This window comes from Lytechinus pictus, chromosome 1, assembly GCF_037042905.1.
Source record: "Lytechinus pictus isolate F3 Inbred chromosome 1, Lp3.0, whole genome shotgun sequence".
Lineage (NCBI taxonomy): Eukaryota > Metazoa > Echinodermata > Echinoidea > Temnopleuroida > Toxopneustidae > Lytechinus > Lytechinus pictus.
This window is the reverse complement of record NC_087245.1, coordinates 8,439,213-8,464,773: the sequence shown is the minus strand read 5'-3', so window position 1 is coordinate 8,464,773 and position 25,561 is coordinate 8,439,213. Positions and strand designations below refer to the sequence as shown.

Genomic DNA, 25,561 nt, shown 5'->3' with positions numbered 1-25,561 from the left:
TAGTTATCATAATGACAAAGTCACCTTGATGTAGTTGTAATTTTTATATGCAACAGAGTGAACAGACCATTGATAATTTTTATTGATTCTTCGTCCCAAATATCCTTTTTATTTTCTTCATTTCCTAAATTTTCCCTGTCAAAGGAAGGATGTATACAAAAATGATCATGATATAAGTGCACATCTCAGTAAAGAAATGATGAAGAGGACTTGGCTACCTCAAGCTGTTTATGGATTAGTAAAGAATTCGTTTTGTGAAATGTCATTTTTTTGTTTTTATAAGTATCAGTTACAAAATGTTAATAAACTGGTTGATCTATAAATGGATTTATTCAGTAGTCGACTGACTTACAAATATATTTACTTTGTAAATAAAATAAGATGAATGATGAAGATATATTGATTCAAGAATGGTATTGAGATATGTAAACAACATCTCAATCAGCATCACAATAGCTTTCCTTTTTTCAAATTATTCTAAGCCGTTTTAATTAAAAAAATGATAACACCAACAGTGTTTTAAGCTCTCCACCCTAATCTCCTGTGATTTAAATGTATATTCATCCTTTGTTTTGGGGCTTTTTTGCTCCTGTGTTTGCTCATCATTGCTAATGCTGCTTGGCTGTATTCAGACATCAGGGGCCTTTTTTTCTTCATTCTTGTTTTAATAAGAAATTTGCAACAACAGTGTAAAGCTACTGAAATAGTTCAATTTTATTTGCTGATAGTGAACTTGTTATATAATAATAATGATAATAATAATAATAATAATGATAATAATAAAAAAAATAATAATAATGATATAGATATATTAAGCATGTAATATAAAAAGCTCTTTTTGTTACAATTACAAGTTTAATGAAGTTGGCCTCACGTACAAATGAACATACACCCTTCATATGAATAATAGGACGTTTTAAATTTTTAAATATATTTATGGTTATGAGGCTGAATTTCTCTTTGTAGGGAATGATTTCAAGAATGATTGCCTATATATGATAACAGTACTTCTTATTGCATTATGATGAATGTGAATATTATGTTTGTGTTACTTTCTATGCATTCCATGCTGAAAATTTTGATAAACCTCAATTTATTTTATTTCTGCTTTACGATTTCTTTCAACCAGATTTTCTTCCTTTACTTTGAGGCTAAAACTCAGTACATGATTTATTGTTTTCCATAAGTGCAATATGAATGTTTCTTCTTATTAAAAATAATTTTTAGCTCCTAAATCTATTTTTACAATTTTAACAATATTATGCATCATATATTGCATGACGTAGCCATTCCAGTATGCACTGTTAAAATGATTTGACTTCATAAATGTGATGCAGGGTTTTAAGGAAGTAAATGTTGTATTTGGAATATTGAATTTGAAACATTTTTTTTCATTAAAGTAATTTTATTTATAAAATGTACAAATATCGTCTGCATTCCATAATATATTGAATAATGATTTAAACAAAAATAATTTACTGTTTTTCAAAACGTCGTATTACAATCATCTTGACTTGTAAATAATCTTTATCGTTGACATGTGTGATGCAATTGTCAATAATTGTTTAGGCTGTAATGACTGATATACACTATCTGTATTAAAACAATGAAAAAAAAATGAATGATGTTTATGCCTCCACCTTCTAAAAGCTTGCTGAAGGCATGTTACGGGGTCATCTGCCTTTTCAGTTTTTGTAAATGAATCAGAGTTTGGACTTTGTCCATGTATACATGGGATTGGTGATCTGTGTAGTCTATGAATACAAGTTGAGTGTATTTTTTTTAGATCTGGCAGTTGCAGAGGCATTAATTTTGACTGTGCAGTCAAAAATTCATCTAGTTATCTAATTTTTGGTCATTGAAAAAACATGTATAAGTAAGAAAATGTTAGGGAAAGGGAGTGAAATACATCATGTACCTTCAACATGAAATTGCATGCTTACTATGTGACTTGCTGTTGTGAATGTCTTTTTTATCATTATTTTATTCATATGGCAATATAAACCCATTTATTGGCATTACAGTTACCTGACAAGTGTGCCTATTAAAGGGAAACTTCACCCTGACAAAAAGTTAATTGAAAACAAAACATTAAAAAATAATTGAAAGATATTGGGGAAGGTTTGAGGAGAATCAGATATTGATGAAGGTTTGATGAAAATTCATCAAAGATTTAATAAGTTATTATAGTTTAAAAAAGAGATTTTTGATTAGTGACGGCAAATGTGGGCAGTATCCCGTGTATTGTGAATTTAAAAAATCAATTAAATATCATTTACTCAAAAAAGATTTGAAAATTTGTTTCATTGTACATTCAGTATATCAACAGACAAAATTATTTTTCATTTTTGTCTCACCTGCATAGCAGAGTGAGACTATAGGCGCCGCTTTTCCGACGGCGATGGCGGCGGCGGCGGCGACGGCGGCGGCGGCGTCAACACCAAATCTTAACCTGAGGTTAAGTTTTTGAAATGACAGCATAACTTAGAAAGTATATGGACCTAGTTCATGAAACTTGGCCATAAGGTTAATCAAGTATTACTGAACATCCTGCCTGAGTTTCTTGTCACATGACCAAGGTCAAAGGTCATTTAGGGTCAATGAACTTAGACCATGTTGGGGGAATCAACATCAAAATCTTAACCTAAGGTTAAGTTTTTGAAATGTCATCATAACTTAGAAAATATATGGACCTAGTTCATGAAACTTATACATAAGGTTAATCAAGTATCACTGAACATCCTGCTTGAGTTTCACATCACATGACCAAGGTCAAAGGTCATTTAGGGTCAATGAACTTTGGCCGAATTGGGGGTATCTGTTGAATTACCATCATAACTTTGAAAGTTTATGGATCTGATTCATGAAACTTGGACATAATAGTAATCAAGTATTACTGAACATCCTGTGCAAGTTTCAGGTCACATGATCAAGGTCAAAGGTCATTTAGGGTCAATGAACTTTGGCCAAATTGGGGTATTTGTTGAATTACAGCCATAAATTTGAAAGTGTGTTGGTCTAGTTCATAAAACTTGGACATAATAGTAATCAAGTAACACTGAACATCCTGTGCGAGTTTCAGGTCACATGATCAAGGTCAAAGGTCATGTAAGGTCAAAGAACTTGGGCCACGTTGGGGGTATTTGTTGAATTGCCATCATATCTCTATAAGTGTATTGGTCTAGTTCATAAAACGTGGAAATAAGAGTAACCAAGTATCACTGAACATCTTGTGCGAGTTATAGTAGTTTTCAAAATCAGCACTGCTGCTATATTGAATCGCGTGATGCAGGTGAGACGGCCAGAGGCATTCCACTTGTTTATGTTAATGAAAGAAGAAAATTTTTAGTCATCATGAACCATTAGCAAATTGAAATTTATGCATTTTATATTACACAACATATGAAACCGCTGCTTGTATGTGCCGTCAGAAGTCAACAATTAAAATTTCAAATAATTTTCTTAATCTTATCTTAAACTGATCCACAATGTGTTGCACTCAACCCAGGTGAGGTAAATGGGTACCGGTAGGAAGTAATTCCTTAAAAAGCTGTGTGCGCTATGAACGCCTAGCTTAGCCGGGTAATATAGGAGCGCCTTGAGCACCTAACAAGGTGGATATGTTTGCAATATAAATACCCTATATTATCTTAATGTATTTTCTTCAAACTTTCACCAACATTTTTTAATTATTTTCATATATTGTTTTTGCAACAGACTTATATTGTCAGGGTGAACTCCCCCTTAAATCAGAAAATTCCTATTTAGGGGAAAATAAAATAAATATTTGATAGGAAATTTAAGAATCTTCCTATTTCTGGAAACTTCTTAGTCATTTGTTTATATTTCTTTGCCTGGGTTGGCAGGTATGAGTTGTCAATCAAAGATATTTACTAAAATTGTTTAACCTCAGATCATTCATACTTGTCTGGTAAATTTTATATTATTTTTGCTATTATTGAACTTGTCTCTGACAAGCATAATCAGAATGGCATTCATCCGCATTTAAAAAAATGGTGGTCTATTTTGGGAGATGTGTTTAGTTTTGAAGGCTAATCTTAATATGAATTTTGGTGTATATTGATGATATTTGTTAATTAGGCCTACTCTTAGACAAGTTTTGTTAATTGTTCACAAAGAATGACCGTTCATTTTTTCAATGAAATTTTATCCCATGGTCTAGTTTTATACCTTTAATTTTACTTTGAATGTTTGAAAAATAACCCTGAAATAACCAGGATATACAAGAACCAGGAAAATGATGAAATAATTCACAAAGAATAAAATAAACTGAAAATGAATATTTTTAGTTTTTAACTCATATGAAAAGCTATCAAGGATTATGATAAAAGAATAACTATGTGGCCCTTTCACCTGAGGACCCGTTTTAGGTGTTACTAAGTGCCAATTTTTACAAAAAATGCCCCCTCTCGAATGTGTTCTGTGCCCCTTTCACATGAGAAGTACCTGTTTGAAGTGCCCGGGGGGGGGGGGGCCACTTACATTGACGAGTGGATACCATGCGCGACCAAGAAAACACGTAAAAAGGATGTCTTTTTCAAGATAGGGCACGTTACGTACGTAACGTGATAAGGGTGTCAAAAACACAAAAATAATGAAAAAAGGGTATCTATTTCGCTAGGAAAGCTACGTGTTTAGGGTCACATTATCGGGGATGATAAAACAAAATTAAAATGTTGTATAAAGGATGTCCTTTAGGTGGGACCTTACTAAACCAAATGGTGTGTAAATTAGGTAAAACCGACGACCGACGGACCCGTGACACAACAGTAAAATATACTTGTTTAGGGGTTCATTTCAGGGAATACTTGCCAAGAGTATAGTTTTGTTTCCAATACTTGTTAAGGGTAGGGTTTCAGACGCCAATACTTGTTAAGGGGTGCATTTTCAGAACGTGGAAAATACGTGTTTAGGGTGCTTTTCGAGACCCCGTGGTCGCGCATGGTATCCACTCGTCAATGGAAGTGGCCCCCCGGGTTGAAGTGTTAAGTGCCATTTCTCGTAGATCAGTGCAAATTTTTACAAAAAATGCCCCCCACGAACGTGTTAAGTGCCCCTTTCACCTGAGAAGGGCCCATTTATGTGTGAGCACGTGCCCCCTTAATTGCCTTCTAGTAAGTGACCTCTCTCTAATCATTGCCCCTTTTTACCCAAGAAAAGTGCCCCTCACAAACGTGCTCTGTTCCCCTTTCACCTGAAAAGGACCAGTTTTATGTGTTAACGAGTGGCCCTTTGAAACAAGAAAACAATATTCCTATTTTTATGACCCCGCAGACGAAGTCCGGAGGGGGCATTAAGCGTTGCCCCTGTCCTTCCGTCCGTCCGTCCCCCCACTTGGTTTCCGCGCAATAACTCGAAAAATATTTAATGGATTAAAAAAAATTTAGTGTCTTGGTAGATGACATAAAAATACAGGCGAAATTTGAAATCAGAGCCCACAGGTCAAAGGTCACGGCTCAATATAGATATGCAAGTTGGTTTCTGCATAGTCAAACGAACACACAGTCTTGCATTTTATGTTTAGTGTTGTCATATTGAACTATAGGAAGATGTGCACACACTTAAAATGATCAAATTTCACATTATGAAGGTGATTTAACGGTGTATTATATTCCATATTATATGATACACTGTGGGACGTACACACTGTGGTTTACTGTATTCTTTTCAGCAGAGACACGCCCCGGCCCTTCAAGGCCAGTTTAGTATTATTATTTTTTATGGGGAGAGGTTGCTTATCAGAACAATTTTCGATTGCAAAGTGCCCCGGTTGTGATGGCTTGTTATATTCACTCGCGTTCGTAATCACTCGCGTCGCGTTGGTAATCACACGCGCTTTTTATTTTTGGCGATTTTTTTTTCATTTCGGTGCGATTTTTTTTTCTAACGGTGTCTTCAATGGGACAAACACGCTGGGAAAATAAAATGAAATTGAAATTCGAGTTTCGTTTTAAGCCGGCAAGTGCCTTAAATAAGATGTACTCGACTACTGTTTTAACATAACAAACAAGCAAATCAGCCATGTGGCTCAACTAACTTAGAATAGATCCGGACTTCTACTGTGTCTTATACGAGGACTCCGAGTCGGAACTTGCCATATCTGCCACATCGATATTACATCGTATCCTTCCCATATGCGGACATGCCTGCATGCAATGGCCCCAAGGCGGCCGGACCCGGCCGCGGTCGGACACGACGTGCATCGGTAGCATGGAGCAAGCTAACGTGAGTCGAGCTGAGTTAGATCCCACGTTACATATGAGACGCCGATTGTACCAATATTGTATAGAACAATTATTTGTTACATAATCATTATTCATTAAATAATAACTATTATTTATATATAATTTACATTCTATTTGTAAATAATTACTATTATATAAAATAACATTTCTAATTATTTATATATAATTCCAAGTAATACTTCATTATTTGTAAATAATAATAGTTCTACATTCTATTATTTATAAATAATGATTATTTATAAATAATGGGATATTCAAACAAAAATGTTATTTATAAATAATGAAACACGATGAATTTTCATTATTTATAAATAATGGGAAACTCAACAAATTATTTATAAATAAAGAAATGTGCACTGGCATTGTTAATAGATAATTATCATTTACAAATAATAGAAAACTCGACAAACTTCTTTATAAATAATAAAAAAACGAATTGCAATTATTCATAAATAATGAAGTATGCAGTGTCATTATTTATAAATAATGAAACACAAAAATTATTATTTATAGATAATGAAAAACAAATAATCATTATTTATAAATAATGGAATGTCGAACTATTATTATTTACAAGTAATGAAGTATTACTTGGAATTATTTATAAATAATTAGAAATGTTATTTTATATAATGAAGTTGTTCATCCTCTTTGATGGAACTAATTGCAGATAATTAAAGTTGTGTTTAATTAATTATAACTTCATCAATCATTCGCAATTCTAAAGTTTACTCATCTTATTGGTTGAATTCAGTTTGTGATTGATTATAACTCTCTCTACAACTAACCTGTGGGCAAGGGTTTACCTCAATCCCCTTTTTTCCAAACGGAAAATCGAACTATTATTATTTACAAGTAATGAAGTATTACTTGGAATTATTTATAAATAATTAGAAATGTTATTTTATATAATAGTAATTATTTACAAATAGAATGTAAATTATATATAAATAATAGTTATTATTTAATGAATAATAATGATTATATAACAAATAATTGTTCTATATAATATTGGTACAATCGGCGCCTCATATATAACGTGGGATCTAACTCAGCTCGACTCACGTTAGCTTGCTCCATGCTACCGATGCACGTCGTGTCCGACCGCGGCCGGGTCCGGCCGCCTTGGGGCCATTGCCGGGGCCATTGCATGCAGGCATGTCCGCATATGGGAATGATACGATGTAGTATCGATGTGGCAGATATGGCAAGTTCCGACTCGGAGTCCTCGTATAATTAAGACACAGTAGAAGTCCGGATCTATTCTAAGTTAGTTGAGCCACATGGCTGATTTGCTTGTTTGTTATGTTAAAACAGTAGTCGAGTACATTTTATTTTAAGGCACTTAATTGCCGGCTTAAAACGAAACTCGAATTTCAATTTCATTTTATTTTCCCTGCATGTGTGTCCCATATTGAAGACACCGTTAAAAAAAATCGCACCGAAATAAAAAAAATCGCAAAAAATTCAAAACGCGAGTGATTACGAACCCGCACGCGACGCGAGTGATTATAAACTGCCGTTGTGATGACCTTTTACCTGTTTTATTTTTGCCTTTTTTTTGGGGGGGGGGGGTGCAGTCATGCAGGAAAAGAATGGACACCTGCCTCTTCTGATGAATCCTGAATCCGCCCCTGAGTGGCGATGTGAAAGTGTGTCTACGTTTATAAGTCTAAATACTGTATATTATGTGTCGGTGAGAAAATGGAACAGGACAAACTAATATATTGTCTTCATTTATTGGAATTAGTTTTTAACATTCTCCTGCCCAACGTCGACGACTAATTTATTGTGGCACCCTGTTAAAAAAAGGAGCTAGTATTAATTATACAACTGCTAAAACGCCGGAAGGAGGAGGCGAGATATCCAAGTTGGTACAAATTGTTGGTCTCGCAATCCGACGACTTAGGCAGTGCTCTTTGGTAAGACATTTTATCCTCACTACAAGGTCTCTCGGAGAGAACGTTAGCCTTTGGTCCTCTGGATGTTTATACCAAACATTCATGCCTAAGATCTTAGCAGTCACGCAAACTAACCACTACTATCCAGAACCGTTCTACATGTTCAACTAACTTGGTTTTGAAGTCTCTTCAGATAACGAAATCTCTTTGGTAACGTAACGCGTCCATCACGTCCATGGACATACTGTTTTTAACCCATAAAAAAATCAGAATTATTTCAGATTGAAATAGAATAAGATTAAAATAAAGCCAGATTTAAGATATTATTTGAATGTAGTTACGTATCTTTAGAAGAGTAAATAAGATCAAGATAGCATGCAGGTAAACTATTTCGAGGTCACTGCACTTTGATCATTGCATATACCCAGTAATAAATACCAAACAACATTTAAACAAACTTCTGGTTTATTCAATACTCAATTAGTCGCGGTCTTCAAGCAAGTCAAAATTCAATGACACAGAGCTCAGACCTATAGTTTGTGATCGTCACTCAGAAATTCCTAACGGGATGAATTTTCAATTGCGTTTGACTGTCTGCACATCTGTGTTAATTCTATTCCTTTCAGCCCACTGTTTCGTTTCAACTGCAGGGCAGCCAGGTCCGGAGTACAAAGATTTTAGGCGATCAGTTGACAGCAGTAAGCATCATTTAACATTTCTTTTCTGTTTTCTGTCGGGAGTAAATGTTTTTTTATAGTAATTATGCCAGTAATGTGTTTATTTGAGCAAACAAAGGACTAGCCTATAATCTAGGCGGAGGCTGCAGCTACTGTCTTTGCTGTTATGCTGAACGTGAGCGATACGTCTGATCTGGCGAAGACTACGACGCATTGTGGCTGCGAGCTGCGCATCCACAATGCGTAGTCTTCGCCAGATCAGACGTATCGCTCACGTTCAGCATAACAGCAAAGACAATAACTGCAGCCTCCGCCTAGATTATAGGCTAACAAAGGACGAGAGGACTAGCAAAAAAATGTCCATGGGCTTGTTCCAAATTTGAAATCCATTTGGTCATGCCTGAAAGCAGGAAATGTGAAAAGCACTTAATAAATGCTTTGCGTAAACCCACTCTAGAATTGCATAATTTTCTCATTCTTGTTTGATGACGTCACATGTATAGCTGCCACATATATCATGTTATTTGGATTTCGTGATATCCAAATTGTTTTACCTGTGCATTCGAGACGGATTGTGCCCGTAACAGTTTAGGTTGCTTTTTGGTAGGTTCCGAGAAAACCATATTGAATTCTTTGAATTCATAAATCTAATTTTATTTTTCTCATTGGTGTTTTCAGTATGCGAACGTTATTATGTACAAAGCACATCAAAGTTAAGTTTTTCTTTAGATATCACCTTTATAATGTGATTTTACAATTTCCCTCTAGGCCGAAATGACCTGTTGATCTTCAAAGAAATTCTGGCAAACAGAGGTTTAGAATATGAGAAAATAATGAACATCATGGACAACGATCGGGTATTAATTGAGGTATGATTATCATGTTTAGCATCAAATCCCCTACCGAGTTCACAATTGTCATATAATGAATACCTCATTATGAGCAATATCAGTTCAATATTTTTATGAAAATTTATATTCTTTTTGACGACAGTAAATCAAACATTATAGTTACATGTAGCGAATAATTCAGAAATGTAACAATGACTGTCAAGAAAAATAAAGTGTATTAATTGTTTAAAAAAAAAAAATCAACTATGAATCATGTGAAAATATATAAACAACCCGTGTATTTAAGTAAATACTAATCTTTTATTCATTATAACTTTCTGGGCCTGATTTTTTTTTTCATTTTTGACAAAAGTACCTGGAGAATATTCAATTAGAGATAGAATATCTTTGGAAACGAGCCACACATCGCCCAAAGAGCACTTTCTCTGATGATAATGTATATATATTCGAAGGGGAGAATGATGACGAATGGCAGATTTCAGCGACATGTGTGGAAGACGTCGTCCAATACTACAGGGATCTCATCAACGGAGTTTATTACGCTGACAGAAGTGAGTATAACCTGGGTGTATGCACGTCTAAATTCAAATTACCCTACCCACAAAAAATATAATGATATTGAAAAAACTCGCTCAGTCATTCTAATTCATACACCAAGATTCAGATACATAAATTTCTTTCAAAGCTAGTTTACTTGACGTGGGGAAAGATTCTATACTTTATATATATACAAAATAACTTTTGACCGAGTGGGTAGTAACTAAACTCACGAATGACCATAATAATCTACTGACATGAAGTCATCAGATAATGGAATATGACAGATTCATATTTCCAGCCCTACGTTTGCAACATATACAATCACTTTCAGAAGAAAAAGAAAAACTATTTCAAATAATGATCATATACAGTATTATGTGAATGTATGTACAAAATATGTGTAGGGCCAAATGGAAAATCATCTTAGTCTTGAATGCAGTTTCTTACATAAATAAAACAAATTGTATATTAGCTTAGCAAGTGACAATATTAATGAATCTGCTCCTCGTAAAAATCATAGTGAGATCATCTTCTGGTCGGATTCCACGTGATGCTCTGTTCACTGGGACGCTAAAGGATCTGGGAAACATCTGGCTATGTACTTCAACTTTGAAAAATGATACCTCAAATGTGCCGCAGTTCAACGGAAAATATTGCCCTTTAGGGATTCAAGACACTGTAAGTATAATCGATGATTTATTCATTTATTTATGTATACATAATTAACAGCCAGCAAAGGATCAGTAATTTACAACACAGTTCATTGCATTATTCAAGAACAAATCATGGTTGTTCGTAGGATAATCATGGATGATATAGAACAAAAGAAACATTTTCACGGGTGAAAAAAAATCACACAATATTGTGTAAAAACTATAAAGTATCTGGTGGCCAGAATAGAACATAGTTTACATCTTCCCTCTTTTCCCAACAATAAAGTCATCTGCTCCTTATGTAATCATATTATTTCGGTTGAATCTCTATCTTGCATGTAATGAATTGAATATCAATGAGGGGTATTTTGCCAAGAAAATATACGGAAAGGATTTTCATTCTAATTATCACGATACACTTATTGATCATTTGTCTTGTTTTATGAAGGGTATCATTTTGGGACGATGCTGGCCTGACAGCTGCTCAGAAACTGATGTGAATTCTATTTCATCATTATGTAAGTTCCCTTACCATGTCGGCTTCAATAATTGAACAATATTCAATTTAACCGGAAGACCCATGCATACACCCCCCCCCCCTGTATGTCTGCGTGATAAGCCTTTCGATCGTATTCTGGGTTTTCTTTTTAGAAAGTCATTGTTACGATTATACATGTGCATTTTGATCACAAGATATGATATTTTATTTCAGTTTCATACCAACCCTTGGTGACATAGCAGTTATTTTCTTATTAGATACCCCAAAATCAAGGAATAGCTTTAAAGCATGCGCACCGCGGTCTAGTGGTTCTGACTCTCGCCTTTCAAACAGAGGGTCGTGGGTTCGAATCCTAGCCATACATACATACATAACAGGTACTTATATAGCGCTTTACCAAAAATATGATCAAAGCACTTTACAATAAATAACTAATAGTAATAATGATAATGAAATAACATTAAACAGCACTTAAAAATATATCTACGGGGACTTGTGCCTGATCTGAATGCCCTGTTCACCCGCAGTTTAAGGAACTTGTCCAGAAGGCAATCCGGCAGGTTCATAACTCACAATGGCTCTAAAAACACCATGCCTAAGCTAAACCCTAGCAAAAAACCAACCAAAGAGAGCTAAACAAGAATATTTAAACCAATAGTAACACACAAAAAATCATATAAGGAGAAAAAAATTCAACGAGCAAATAAATGTGTTTTAAGCAGAGATTTAAAAGTTTTCAACTTGTCAGCAGATCTTAGTGTTACAGGCAGTTTATTCCACAATTTGGGCACAAAATTAGCAAATGCTTTATCACCATATGAACTAACACTTCTTCTGTGTTTAAGGAGGTATTGGTCAGCATGTGATCTAAAGAATCTAGTATTGCCCATATGAATATAATTACTGATTATGTCTGATAGACAACCAGGAGTTTCCCCCATACGTGCTTTAAAAACAAGAGCATGAATCTTGGAAACAATGCGTTCAGAGACTGGAAGCCAATGCAACTGCTGTAATAATGGTGAAGTATGTTCCCTACGATTTACCTTAAAATAAGTCTAGCTGATCTAATTTGAATGGTCTGCAATTTTTTCATGTCTTTAATAGTAATGCCGTATAGGAGTGAATTACAGTAGTATAGACGTGAGAGAACAAGTGATCTAACTACATGATTACACGTATTTTCATCGATATAGCGACGTATGCGTCCAATATTGTGCAGATTAAAATTCAAGGAGCGTGCAAGAGAGGAAACATGATTAGACATGATCATGTTATTATCAAAATAGACACCAAGATTACGAACAGAATTGGATGGCTTTATTTGTGTACCACAAACATCCAAGGAAACATTATTAAGATAATTCATATTATGGGTGGAAGCTGCTATAAAGAACTTTCCTCATTTAACTTCAGTTTATTGACAGTCATCCATGATTTTAATTATCTAATACTTGAAGCTTATGCAATGCAATGACAGTGTCACCAGGTATTTTTGGATCGAATTCAATATAAATCTGAGTGTCATCTGCATAGATATGGTAATTTAGGTTGTGACTCTCGATTATTTTACCAAGTGGATAGGTATAGTATGTAAACATTTGTGGGCCAACCACAGATCCTTGTGGCACACCAAACTCTAAGGTATGTTCAGATGAAGTATGCCCAGCAATACAAACTTGACCTTTTACGGTCTTTAAAATAAGATAAAATCCAACTTTTAACATTTCCACGAATTCCAAAACATGGTGTGAGTCTTTTGTCAAAAATATCAAATCAATCATGTCAAAAGCGGCACTAAGATCTAATAAAATTACAAAAACAGCTTTGCGGTTATCCAAAGCACACAAAATGTCATTTTTAACTCTCGGCAGATCAGTTTCAGTGCCATGTTGTGGTTTGTATGCGGACTGATATGGATCCAGTAATTTATTTTCTAACATATGAGTGTGTGATTGAGACATTGCACACTTTTCCATAATTTTTTAGAAGGATTTGAGATTGAAAACTGGTATATAATTATTTAATTGATTCATATCAAGAGGTGCTTTTTTCATGACAGGTGTAATAATCGCTTGTTTCAATGATACAGGGAACTCACCAGAAGTGAGAGATAAATTAACTATAGCTCTTAGTGGTTGAAGTATAGGTGATATACATTGTTTCAAGAACCATGTTGGAATAACATCATGCGAACATGATTTATTTGGAAGTTTGCAGATTATTTTTCTAACATCTTCCTCTGACACAAGTCTGAATTTTTTCATGACTGCATCCTCATGGCGAGTTTTCCTTCAGCAAGAAATTTATCCACACTGTGCTGCACTCGACCCAGGTGAGGTGAATGGGTACCCAGCAGGATTATATCCTTGAATGCACTGAGCGCCGGTGATGGTAGCTCGAGCTAAAGCCGGGGTAATAATAGCAGCTTTGTATCCTCGGGCAAAAAGCGCTTTATAAATCCAGCTATTATAATTATTATTTTACCAAAGTACCTTTGTACACATGTTGTACCTATGTTGGTTTCTTATAGTTTGGAGTGAGGTTGTAAAGGTCGAACCTTTTCTGCATTTCGATTGCCAAGAAAGAAGGCCTTGGACCACGGCTGATATTGGATTCACGTAAGTAGGCCCTACTTGCTACCATTTTTGCCGTACACTTGTTGGTCAAAAATTATTCAGAGCAACTGTTTGTATGCTCACTAGATTACTAACGTTGACAGAGCAGTTCATTAGATATCAAGTGATGACCCTGGGTAAAAATAATTTTGATATTATAATATCACATTTATGTAGACAAATATGCACCGTGGTGGAGATGGAGACACGAAGCTATTCATGAGCTAACTAATAATACTGAAATGAAATACATGACGGAAGTAAGGTAACTATCAATTCTTTATACTAACAGCTGTCTAACTACACTCTTCTTTTTCATGGAAAGTGCCACTATGTGTTTCTTTGCTTTGATGGTGTGTCTGGGATCCTTCTATGAGGTCTTTATCCAAAACCTAATCCTGGATAAACTAAAACGAGGCGAAAAACGGGACAAGATACCAATGACCTACGGCCACAATGATACAGATCCGAAGGAAAGTCATATCCAAACCAACTCTGATTTCGGTAAAGTGTTCGTAGACTCCAGATCATCAGAGGACATGGACAGACAGGGTGAAGTCGAGATTACCAGAGTAACGGGAGGAGATATGAAAGGAGATTCCTTGATCAATAAGGGATTCCAATCAGAAAGCGAGACAACAGCACCTGTGGAGAAATTATCATTTAATGGTGGCATGGATTTGAATTTATCGGAAAGACATTCTGGTGATAAAAAACCAATGAAACGATACAATAATTGGGGTATGTACTAGCAGGGAAGCAAATATCAATATGTATTACATACACACACACACCCTCACACACACCCCCACCCTTACATATATCGATATTATATTCCGTGTGTTTGATACAGATGAATATCAAACGAGTACATCTTTGCGAGATAATGCATTCAGTTCAGACAAAAAGTTTATTTTCAAGTATTCTAACTTTCGACGCAAACCTCGCGTATTATATATACATATATATATATATATATATATATATATATATATATATATATATATATATATTGATATATTGATCATAGCAGGGGTCATAGGGTACAAAGCTCTCTCTTTTTCCCGTTTGTAATAGTTAAAGGGTGTTGCTAATTTGTTTACAACATGAAACATCCATATCAAAAGTGTGTTATGAGTCAGTTTGGGTTATTACAAATGCAAACAATTGAGAGAAATATATTAGTAAGGTTTGTGTAAAATCCGTCAAAAGAAAACAATATTTTGCTTGCTTAAATTTTCTGATGTTACATGCGTCACATAAAAACATCAATTCGCCAGTATATTTATCTTAGGATTTTCGGTAAAAATCTTTTGTTTATGTTTCCATCATTTTTCTGCTCTTATTCTACCAGAATTGGCGTTGTAGTGAACTCCAACTTAATAATAATGAAATGACAATCACCTTGCAAATTGCAAATTTACTTGAAAGTAATCTGCCCTGAATTATTGGGGAAAATATTCTTATGGCAAAATTTGGCACAAGTTAATCCAGTCTACATGTATATGGAGTATATCGTCATCACAAGGAAGATACTTGTCTTCATCTTCGGAAAATTACTTAATGCACTTTGGTACTGAATCCATTTTTATCTCCTCATATATTTTTCACTCTCCATCTTCAGCTATTCTGAACGCTATAATGATGTCGTTTTCCATTGTGAATAACTGCAAGAAACTTCTCAGTGCTAGGAAGTCAAATAACAACATGGCGATCGTCAACGGACTTAGGGTACTCAGTATATTTTGGGTTATGCTGTGCCATTCAATTCTATACATGTCAACTTATCGGACTGGTGAGATTATATAATTAACTTTTTTGTTTGCAACTTTTATACGGCCGAAACTACTGTAGCCTCTTTTCTTCCAATTGATATCATCTGCCGTCTTTCATTTAATGTAGCCATTTTGCCCCTTTTCCATCATCTCCCTTCATATATACTAACTATCTAATTTAAATTGATAAAATGATGGAATAATACAAAGTTATTTCACTCGCAAATGTATCGTAGACTTCTACATATAACCTTGCCTATATGCATATATAACGACAACTCTGTGTAATTTTGACCTGTGACAGTTTCCAGAGGCTAAGGAGAACCAAGTAATTCAATTTGCTAAAATTGTTTTGGTATATTTTGTTATCTAGTTGTTTGTATAATTTTGTCTCTAACTTTTTTAAAAGGTCCCTTTTATGCCTGTTTGCTAGTAGTACTTTTTGTTGCAAGGTTTCCATTTTGTCTGATTCGTTTGGAGTGTTTGTGATTGATTTTTCACACCCTTCAAACAAATATGATTATTTAAGTCTGTGACCTAAATTTCTTTAAGAACCTTGTATTACAGACAAATGCCACTGCGCACATCTTCGGCGATAATTACTTAGCTAATCACAAATTATAATTTAATAGCTAATTTCTAATTAATTTGAACCCCAACTTTCATCCCACCCCTTCAATATAAACTCTTTCCTTATTCTAATCTACCAATATCTTTTACAGGGAACCCACTGCAGACGGTGGATGTGATTGTCGATCACATGTCATTCAATGCTGTTACATCGGGCTCCTATTCTGTGGATACTTTTTTTGTTCTTAGGTAATTATTTCTTCACTGAAAATCTTATTTGTCAAATACACAACAGTAAATATTTTCCTTTATACATTAGTTATATTTATGTTAGAGTTCAAATTTTGTAATTAATAAAGCGCATAATTGACAGGATCAGGGTTCATACTGTCCGAGCCCTAGGCCAACCAAAGACCAAAACGAGATTCGTTACATTCTCGTCCGGGGCAAATTAGATAAAGGGTCAACTGAAAATATCAATCTATTTAACAACTGATATGTTATAAAACGTTTTGACTTCCAAAAAGGAACTTCAGTAGCGGATGCAGGATAGATATAGGGAGATAAGTTGTTAAACACAATTTCATTGCCATGCAAAAAAAAAGAATATTCGCACAAGGTTATGCGTAATTCTGCTTTATACCCTGGCACTTACATGTGCATTGCGAAAGTATGTCTGTCATAATTTGTTTGATCAAATCTCCTTTCTTACAGCGGATATTTAGTCGGTTACATGACGTTGAAGAAAATACATGACAAGACGTTGAGAGGTGCTGGTAGTTGGGCCATATTTTACTTTCACCGCTGGTGGCGTCTCACCCCTGTCTACATGGCAGCCATGGGTATATGGGCATTATGGTGGCCCCACTTCGGGGATGGCCGAAGCGTGATGGCTGACGAGACTTATGACTTCTATCAAGGATGGTGCCGTAAACAGTGGTGGACTCATCCACTTTATATCAACAACATCTACCCTTGGCCTAACGTCTATAACAATTCGGTTAGCATTACATTTGTGTCACTCGTCTACACTTCTTAAATTTGAATATACAACGTGCATTATGCGGCCCTAATGGGTCACGATCCTTTCTTTATAAGTTAGACCGTTTGAATTTGTAAGACCTCTCTCAGTAACCCGCAGGTGATGTTTTACATTCAGAATATGATTGAAAAAGAATGTACTCTATTACAGTTATATTCAAGGAATATAGCATCAGATCTATATATCTTGAAAGATCGATGAAATCATTTTCCATAGTATTCATGATTACTGATATTTTTTTTTAAATAAAGGAGAAAGGTAGGTTTGTGGCCTGATTTTTCTTTTTAAAAACCCAATAATTTCAAATTCCTTCTCTTTCGACAGTGTATGCGGTGGTCCTGGTATCTTGCATGTGACATGCAATTCTTCATTATCAGCCCAATCATCCTAAGCGTTCTTTACAAGTAAGTTTTTTTGAGTATGTAATGCTAGAAAATAGGGGACATGGGTGATTTACTCTCTAAATGCGAAAGACTAATAAATCACACTCATCTTGGAGTGAAACGAACTCATTCATCTATAGTGAAATTTGCATCTTTCTTGGGTGGATTTTACCTCATTTTGGAGTGAAAGTGTCTTAAAAGATGCTCAGTTCACTCCAGAAGGAGCTATAATGCACTTTATAAGGATGTACAATTCACTCAAAATGGAGTGGTCCATAATATCACTCAGAGAGGAATGTGATTAGGGATTAGACTAGCTCTTTTGCATTTCGAGATTGTGTGTTTCATTAAATCGGAATGTTGAAAATGAATATCTAATTAGGAGAGATTTGTAAATTGCAAACAAATCAAATCATATGTTTATCCTTTTTCTCACTAATGAATAATAAAGGAATTCCAAAGCAGGTATGGCACTTGTTACAACCGTGTTGTTGGTGTCTCTCGGATCGTTGTTTAGTGTATCTTGGTATTACGGATATCCGATCAATGACCAACCGTAAGTTACCTTACCTTTTATTGGTGATTGAAATAAATTATCGAAGCTCCCTACACATATACATACACTTACATCTACCCACCCACTCACCCACCCATCCTTTTTAACACACACACATCCTCACACACCCTCATCGTCATCCACATGTCATTCTGTGGACGACATGCTCAAGTTTTTGAAATCATATATTTTTTATCGCGATTTACCATTATTTAATGGCTTAGTCATCAGCGTGCAAAATATCAGCAGCACTATTTAATCATTCTAGCCAAATAAAACTTTTATCAATTGCTTTTCTTTGGTTACAGTCCTTATAATAATCACGTACCCGATCCACCGGATGCCGATGTCATTTACGCCAAACCATACACGAGAATCCCTCCATATATAGCCGGATTAATATTGGGATATTTCATTTTTAAACTGAAAGGCGAGAAAGTAAAATTGTCAAAGGTAAGTGGTACACACCCTCATTTTTTTTTTTAAATGATTAGGTCTGCTTTGATTTGTATATATAAATATAGTCACTCGTAAGAAGTTTAAAGAAAAAAAAACCCTCATAGAGTCGTCGGGCTGTACGACATATGGACATGCGACATTTTGTCGAGTCTGAATGTTCTTTTCTGCTTGGTTAGCATGGTTACAATATCAGACTATCAAAAGCGGCGGTCCATTGCATCTGAATGAGTCCCTTTTATCATACGTCGATGCAATGGCCTATGGAGTGTGTGTCTGAATGTGGGTTGGATAAGCTCATGATATTACAAACTAAGTGATTGTGATCTCAAGTCCAGTTTCTAATTCAAGGAGTTTGAGTTTTATTACAATTCCCTGTCTAGTTAAAGGACAAGTCCACCCCAACAAAAAGTTGATTTGAATAAAAAGAGAAAATCAAACAAACGTAACACTGGAACTTCCATCAAAATCGGATGTAAAATAAGAAAGTTATGACATTTTAAAGTTTCGCTTAATTTCACAAAGTAGTTATATGCACATCCGGGTCGGTATGCAAATGAGGAGACTGATGGGGTCATCCACTCGTATTTTATTATGTGAAATATGAAATATTCTGATTTTCTCCCCATTGTCAAGGGAAACAAAGATAAATTCCTCCCTGAACATGTGGAATTAGCATTGTTCAATATTATATGGTTTAGTCAAGTTGATCCTTATTGTCAAATCTGTAGAAAAAATGAAATATTGTATAATTCAAACAATAAAAAACAAAAGAAATAGTGAGTGAGGGACATCATCGACTGTCTCAATTGCATGTCAATGGGTTGTGCATATCACTGTTTTGTGAAAAATAAACGAAACTTTAAAATGTCATATCTTTCTTATTTTACATCCGATTTTGATGAAATTTTCAGCGTTATTCTAGTTTGATTTTTCTCTACATATTCAAATCTACATTTTTCTGGGATGGACTTGACCTTTTACATACACCTCAGATATATGAAATGTGGTCATAAACCACTCGAGAAAGTCGCCAAAACTCATCAGGTATTGCCTCGCTGTTGACTTGTTCATTTTCAGAAGTGTTGTTTGCCTGTTTAACTCAACATAGTATTTTCCATTTCATAACATATGAGGAAAATTCAAACACGATGTGAGTAGTTATAGAAGTAAAAAAAAAAAAAAATTTCCAGTATCTTGTAGTGACTGGATGGATTCTCACCCTTGCTTCCCTATTTGCCGTTGTCTATGGGACGTGGTCTGGTAATTCTGACCGCTACGTACCTCAAATCGAATCAGTCATATATTTGACGTTTTCTCGCATCGGTTGGGGCGTGGCAATCTGTTGGATTATTTTCGCATGTCTGCAGGGATATGGAGGTATGAAAGTTTCTTGATATTTGGATACTCAATTTTGATTTTATAAAAGTTATTGTTATTCGAAGTAAAAATCAAGCTGCTAATGATCGGATCACCCAGTCATCAGAGTTGCTTCGTTTAATACAAACACGTTAAAACGTAAACGTACCTTACATTTTACTTGAAAAAATAGAAATAACAACATGAACAATTTAGAGTGACACCGATATTATAGTGTTGTATAATTTTATTTGGAATTAATTCAAAATTGATCCTAAAAAATATCACAAAAATAAGTGTCAGTAGCAAATAGCTACTAAAGATATTTTTCAGTGTTCCTTATTCAATAACCCCTGGGCAAATGAAAGTAATTTGTCGAGTCATGCATGGAATGTGCATTTGTCTGGCGGGAGGGGCTATTTTGTAGATTTTTCGGTAGCATTTATTAACGTACTGAGTTTGTTTTATCATATTATTGCTAGACCCATTTGCGGGTGAAATGCTATTCTACTTTCGGGTATGTTTGTACATGCAGACGCAGTATTAGTATGACAATCGGATACACTTCGTAATTCCGAAGGTTCGTTATTTCGAAGGTTCGTAATTCCGAAACGCGTGAATAGCCTCTACCTCGATGTTCGTCAATCCGAGAACGAAAAGGGGTTCGTTTATCCAAACATTTGTGGCATTATTCCGAAGGTTCGTTAATCCGAAAACGAAATAAGGTTCGTCATTCCGATTTCCGAAGGTTAAATTCGGTAATCCGAAAAATGTAAGAAAAAAAAATATGTGCCGATGCCGGGAAAACCGGAAGGGCAAGCGTAGTGGGAAGGGGGGGGGGGGGGGTAGAAACACTGTTGCTGTTCAATTTTTATGAGGATGGGAAGGCAGGGGCGCGGTGGAACGCATTTTTGTCACGGGGGGAACCAAGCTAAAAAAGGGCAATTATGTGTCCAATTGGGCATTTTGGTGATATTTTCACCATGATGGAGATTATCATCTGCGTGAAGTACGGTTGTGTGTTTTGTAGAAAGCCTTTTAGAAGTGATTTATGATTATTATCTTAAGATATACATGTATATTTAGGTTTTTACGCGTTTTGAAAAAAAAACAAATCTGGAGTTCTAAAACTCGCTTGTTGGTCAATTTTGGGGCTAATTAGGACCTACTATTAATAGGGCATCATCGCGAGATTTTGCGAGCGCTAATCACAAGCTCAAATTTTGGTTGGACATTTCAATAAGAAATGAAAATTAAACATTCCGAGCAGTTCTTGTAATCATGAAAATGATGTGTATCTAACTAAAGAATTAACGCGAGCGCAAAGCGCGAGCTGAATTTTTATTATACTGACCAGAAACGGAACCTGCTAAGGACGACATTTAGTGACTCATTAAAAGGATACATATTTGACCAATCGAATAATGCGAAAACGAAGCGCGAGCAAAAAAAAAGTGTTTTTCTAATCTAAAATATATTATTTTGTACTTCAAAAGAGTATTTAATTTCGAAAAAGGGCCCGTTTCACTTTTTTAAAAAGGCATTTTCCATTTTGAAAAGGGCATTTTTTCCTACGGGCATTATGTTATCATAACCAGCAGAAGCTGTTAAAATGACACCCCCTCTCCTAAAAAAATCCCCATTATCTGGAGGTTATTCACATGTGACAAACAAACAGTAACGAACCTTATTTCGTTTTCAGATTAAGGAACCTTCGGAATAACGAACCTTCGGAATAACGAACCTTCGGAATAATCGAACCTTCGGAATAATGAACCTTCGGAATAACGAATGTAACCCTGACAATCAACAATCTTCGTCGTTCAGAGGCTGCACGCGGGAGATGCTGGAAAGTTGTCCTATATATAGTGCGTATCAAAAAAAAGTTTACACTTTGAAAAAGCCCTGGAAATTAAAAAATATACAACATGTGGGTAATTTTTTACATATAATCTTGGCTTTGGGTCTCATCTATCCAATGAAAGTAAAAGTTTTGACAGAATGTTACACTTGAGTGAGCACTGTCCATTTTTGTAAAGCTCGCAGAAATCTGTTTGCGCAGAATTGCTCGTTTTCACGCTGTGTCAAGGGAAAAGGGCGAAGTCAAACTTTCCCTGCAAAACATTTCTCATACATTTCCCTTGCAATTTTAGTCAATTGAAATAAAACGGATACATTCAAGCATTTTGTAACAATTTTGCCACCCAAATTGAAATTTTAACACTTAGTTAGCACAACCTTTACCCCTTTTTGTGCCAGCTGGATCTGAGGACATAACTGATTCTGAACAAACGTTTATGTCAGACATCTCCAGCATTTTTTTTAAGCAGTTTTTATCATTTAAAGTGGATTCACATTTCATTTTTCATTTAATACTTGTTTTTCACACTTTTCCCAAGCTTTACAATAATTTACAAAATGAAAATCAAGCCTAAGCCATTTCATGTAAATCACAGGTCAGTGTAAAGCAAATATCGTCACGATGACCTCGGTGTGTGGGGGGAGTGGGGTGGGGTGCAATACACTCTTCGAAGTGTTTTTGACAAGGAAACAAGTTAAAAAATGTAAAATGTATCTTCAAATCAATTTTAATAGCTAAATTCCACGTGTTCATCATGATTAAGGTCTATTTTTATTCGCATAACTGTTTCAAAGTTCTGCGCAAATGATTATTCACTAACTTTTCAAAAGTAAGTGATGCTCACTCAAACGGAAATATTTTTCGACGGTTGTATCGTCATTTGCTTAAATGGATCTGTACCATTGTTAAAATGTGGACAAATCTTCAGGATATTACGAATGTATAATTTTACAGGATTTTTTCTAAGTGTAAACTTTTATTTGATACGCACTGTATAGGAACAATTTTAAACTTTTTTTCAATTGAAGTATATTTGTTTAAAACTTTATACCACTTTGATCAAGGAAGTATTTTTACTATGATTTTTGTAGGCCTATATTTATTTCTGTCAGATATTTAGACTTCTTAAAAAATTACTCTAATATGGCAGGTCCTGTTGGTGTATTTTTGGAATGGACTCTCTGGATACCTCTTGCTCGTCTGAGTTACTGTATCTATCTGGTCCACCCCATTGTTATGTATAGTGTCATCCTGACGCAACAAACACTCTTCCATTTTACTTACGTCACGATAGTAAGTATTAAAACGCATACAGAGAATCACACCTAGCCTTTTGTACCCAGGATGTTTAAGATACTAGTTTGATACCAATTAATTTATCATTACACAACTTTCTATTGCGTTTTACCCCAATGTTGACAGTTTTTATTTTTTTAAAACTAAGATTCACTTTAACGCAATAAAATGAATACAAATATTATTATTGATTAGTTCTCAAATAAATCAACATAGGCATGTCAGATGTACAGGATTTTAAGTTGACGTTTTTGCCAATAGCGCTTCTTTAGGATTTGTAATTCCATGACTAAGGTAGGAGGGCGAAATTTCTTTTAATTTATAATGGTGACAAGGGGGCTAATATCTATATACATGAAAATCCTTTTAGAGAGTTACATTTTGTACATTATTTAAGCAGTTCATTGGAATGTAGGAATATTACATTTTAATTTCTATAGTAATCCCCTTTCTCCATCTCTCTTACTACAGTCATACTTGTATGTTGGTAACGTGATGTTCTCTAGCGTAGCTGCTCTCATCCTCTCTCTCCTTGTGGAAGGACCCTTCATGGGACTCGAAAAAGTCATGTTCGGAAAGTTTAAGAGGAGATCGATCGATGGATCATAGCTCAAAGAGAGAGAAAAGAGGGTGTGGGAGTGTATGTGCGTTTGTATGTGTGCGCGCGGGTGTGTGCTGTGCGTGTGCGAAAGAGAGAGAGATATATATCGGTATTCGTGGATGATATGCTTACACATTTAATTACTGATAGGCCAGTAAAATCACTATCAGAAATTGTAAAATACCAGTAGCCTGTTGCATGATTTGTATAACCGGAGAATACTGGAAGTTTCTATTACCATATTTTTTAATGCCAACGATTGCACTGTGCCGATCTGAGTGTATGATTTGTGATGGTAAACGTTTTGTACAAGAGATTGAAGCGATAGTTCAGATTCCCTAATGTAAGGACGTAAGTCTGGTGGAATGAAAGTTAGAAACTAATCAAGGACTTCTGATGACTGAAACCCCCCCAACACACACACCCTCACGCACCCTTACACATACACACACAAGTAAATACAAACATACATCTTCACCTATTTTACCCTGTATCAAATCCTGTTGGTGCTTTAATTACTTGACACGATATGAATTTGTATTATATTTTGTGTGTATGGCCCGTATTCTGAATTCGGGTTAGCCAACTTAGCCAACTGTCTAACTCTGTGCTAAAATTATGGAAAGCCGGAAAAAAAATGTTTATATCATATATTTTTGTATGTAATATTTAACTACCCTTGCACTCATGATGAAGAAAAGTACTTCCGTTATCATTCCCTGAGTGTTGTGAATGATTTGATTTGTACCACAATTTGCTATCCATAGTTAAACCACAATTTTAAACCAGAGTTTAATTTAAACCCAAGTTCAAAATACGGGCCTATGTGTCCAGTTTGCCTCATGAATGAAATCAGATATTAGATTTTATGTGGAAATGGTAACCATAGAGTACTTTGATGGAGAAATATGCCATTTTTAATGCCTGGCAGAATTCCGTTCTTTACACATAACGTCAGTGAATATATGGAATTAGGATATTGAATTCTGTAAAAATCCATTATTCAATACAAAATTTAGTAATTTTGCTAACTCACTTTGCTTATTAAAAATGAAGAGATATTGGAGGTTATCTTACACCTCACAACCTTGAAGATTTTGTACGTCATCCTATTAGTTCAATTTGACCAGTTAAATTATAAATATAAGATTTGTGACTGATGTTCTTTATTTCACCCGGGTATCTTAAACGTCAACTGTAGAAAACTGTTAATGAAATCCAATGTGAAGTGATCGCGATTGCAACGGCATTTATTCTGAATACCTTTTCTAAATTTTTTTTATCAGATTCAGATGCAATATAAAATATCTGTCAAGATCAGTGCTAAAATATACAGTTGTTATAATTTTTCATTCTTTGGTGTCTACATTATTATGTTTAAAATATAGACGACTCTCAAAGTCAAAATCCTGGAAAGGTCACACGAACACCAAATACACTGTATTTGCAAAGTTCCAATGATGCCAGATATCACGGATGTGTAATAAAGATTAAAACGCCATTCAAAAAAATGACGTCATATAGGTTCGCCCCTTCAATGAACTATTTTATTACGGGTAAAAGATCAATGTCATCCTCCCTTAAAGATAACATTAAGAGATAGATCAAACATGCCAACTGTTGAATTAAAAATTGCCTCATACCTCTATCCTTTATC

At 35.0% G+C, this 25,561-nt stretch overlaps 2 protein-coding genes across 8 annotated transcripts in view; both read left to right on the top strand.

Moving 5' to 3' along the window:
* The window catches only part of LOC135153222 (uncharacterized), a 1,173,865-nt gene that overhangs the window by 1,124,444 nt on the left and 23,860 nt on the right, over nt 1-25,561 (top strand). The gene's annotated exons all lie outside the window — the stretch shown is intronic.
* LOC129254767 (O-acyltransferase like protein-like) lies at nt 7,328-25,235 on the top strand. 7 transcript variants are annotated; one of them, XM_064095577.1, is made up of 17 exons: nt 7,328-7,535; nt 8,794-8,865; nt 9,613-9,713; nt 10,048-10,246; nt 10,756-10,913; nt 11,337-11,406; nt 13,921-14,008; nt 14,331-14,746; nt 15,630-15,800; nt 16,503-16,599; nt 17,065-17,350; nt 17,717-17,796; nt 18,227-18,331; nt 18,640-18,784; nt 19,981-20,167; nt 23,158-23,300; nt 23,775-25,235. In XM_064095577.1, exons 3-17 carry the CDS (start codon nt 9,678-9,680, stop codon nt 23,910-23,912), a joined length of 2,319 nt encoding a protein of 772 aa, XP_063951647.1. In that variant the 5' UTR covers nt 7,328-7,535; nt 8,794-8,865; nt 9,613-9,677; the 3' UTR covers nt 23,913-25,235. The 7 variants fall into 7 exon arrangements, 6 of the variants coding, with proteins under 6 accessions (XP_063951647.1, XP_063951652.1, XP_063951636.1 ...); XM_064095566.1 differs by lacking the exon at nt 7,328-7,535 and adding an exon at nt 8,055-8,188; XM_064095570.1 differs by lacking the exon at nt 7,328-7,535 and adding an exon at nt 8,159-8,377.

Bases quoted from the DNA above. Each gene is read 5' to 3' on its own strand.
- LOC129254767 (XM_064095558.1), top strand. From the start codon at position 8,736: ATGAATTTTCAATTGCGTTTGACTGTCTGCACATCTGTGTTAATTCTA. The intron at 14,747-15,629 runs GTATGTACTAGC...CTCCATCTTCAG, and splicing joins GAAACGATACAATAATTGGG to CTATTCTGAACGCTATAATG. The intron at 18,785-19,980 runs GTAAGTGGTACA...AAAAATTTCCAG, and splicing joins AGAAAGTAAAATTGTCAAAG to TATCTTGTAGTGACTGGATG.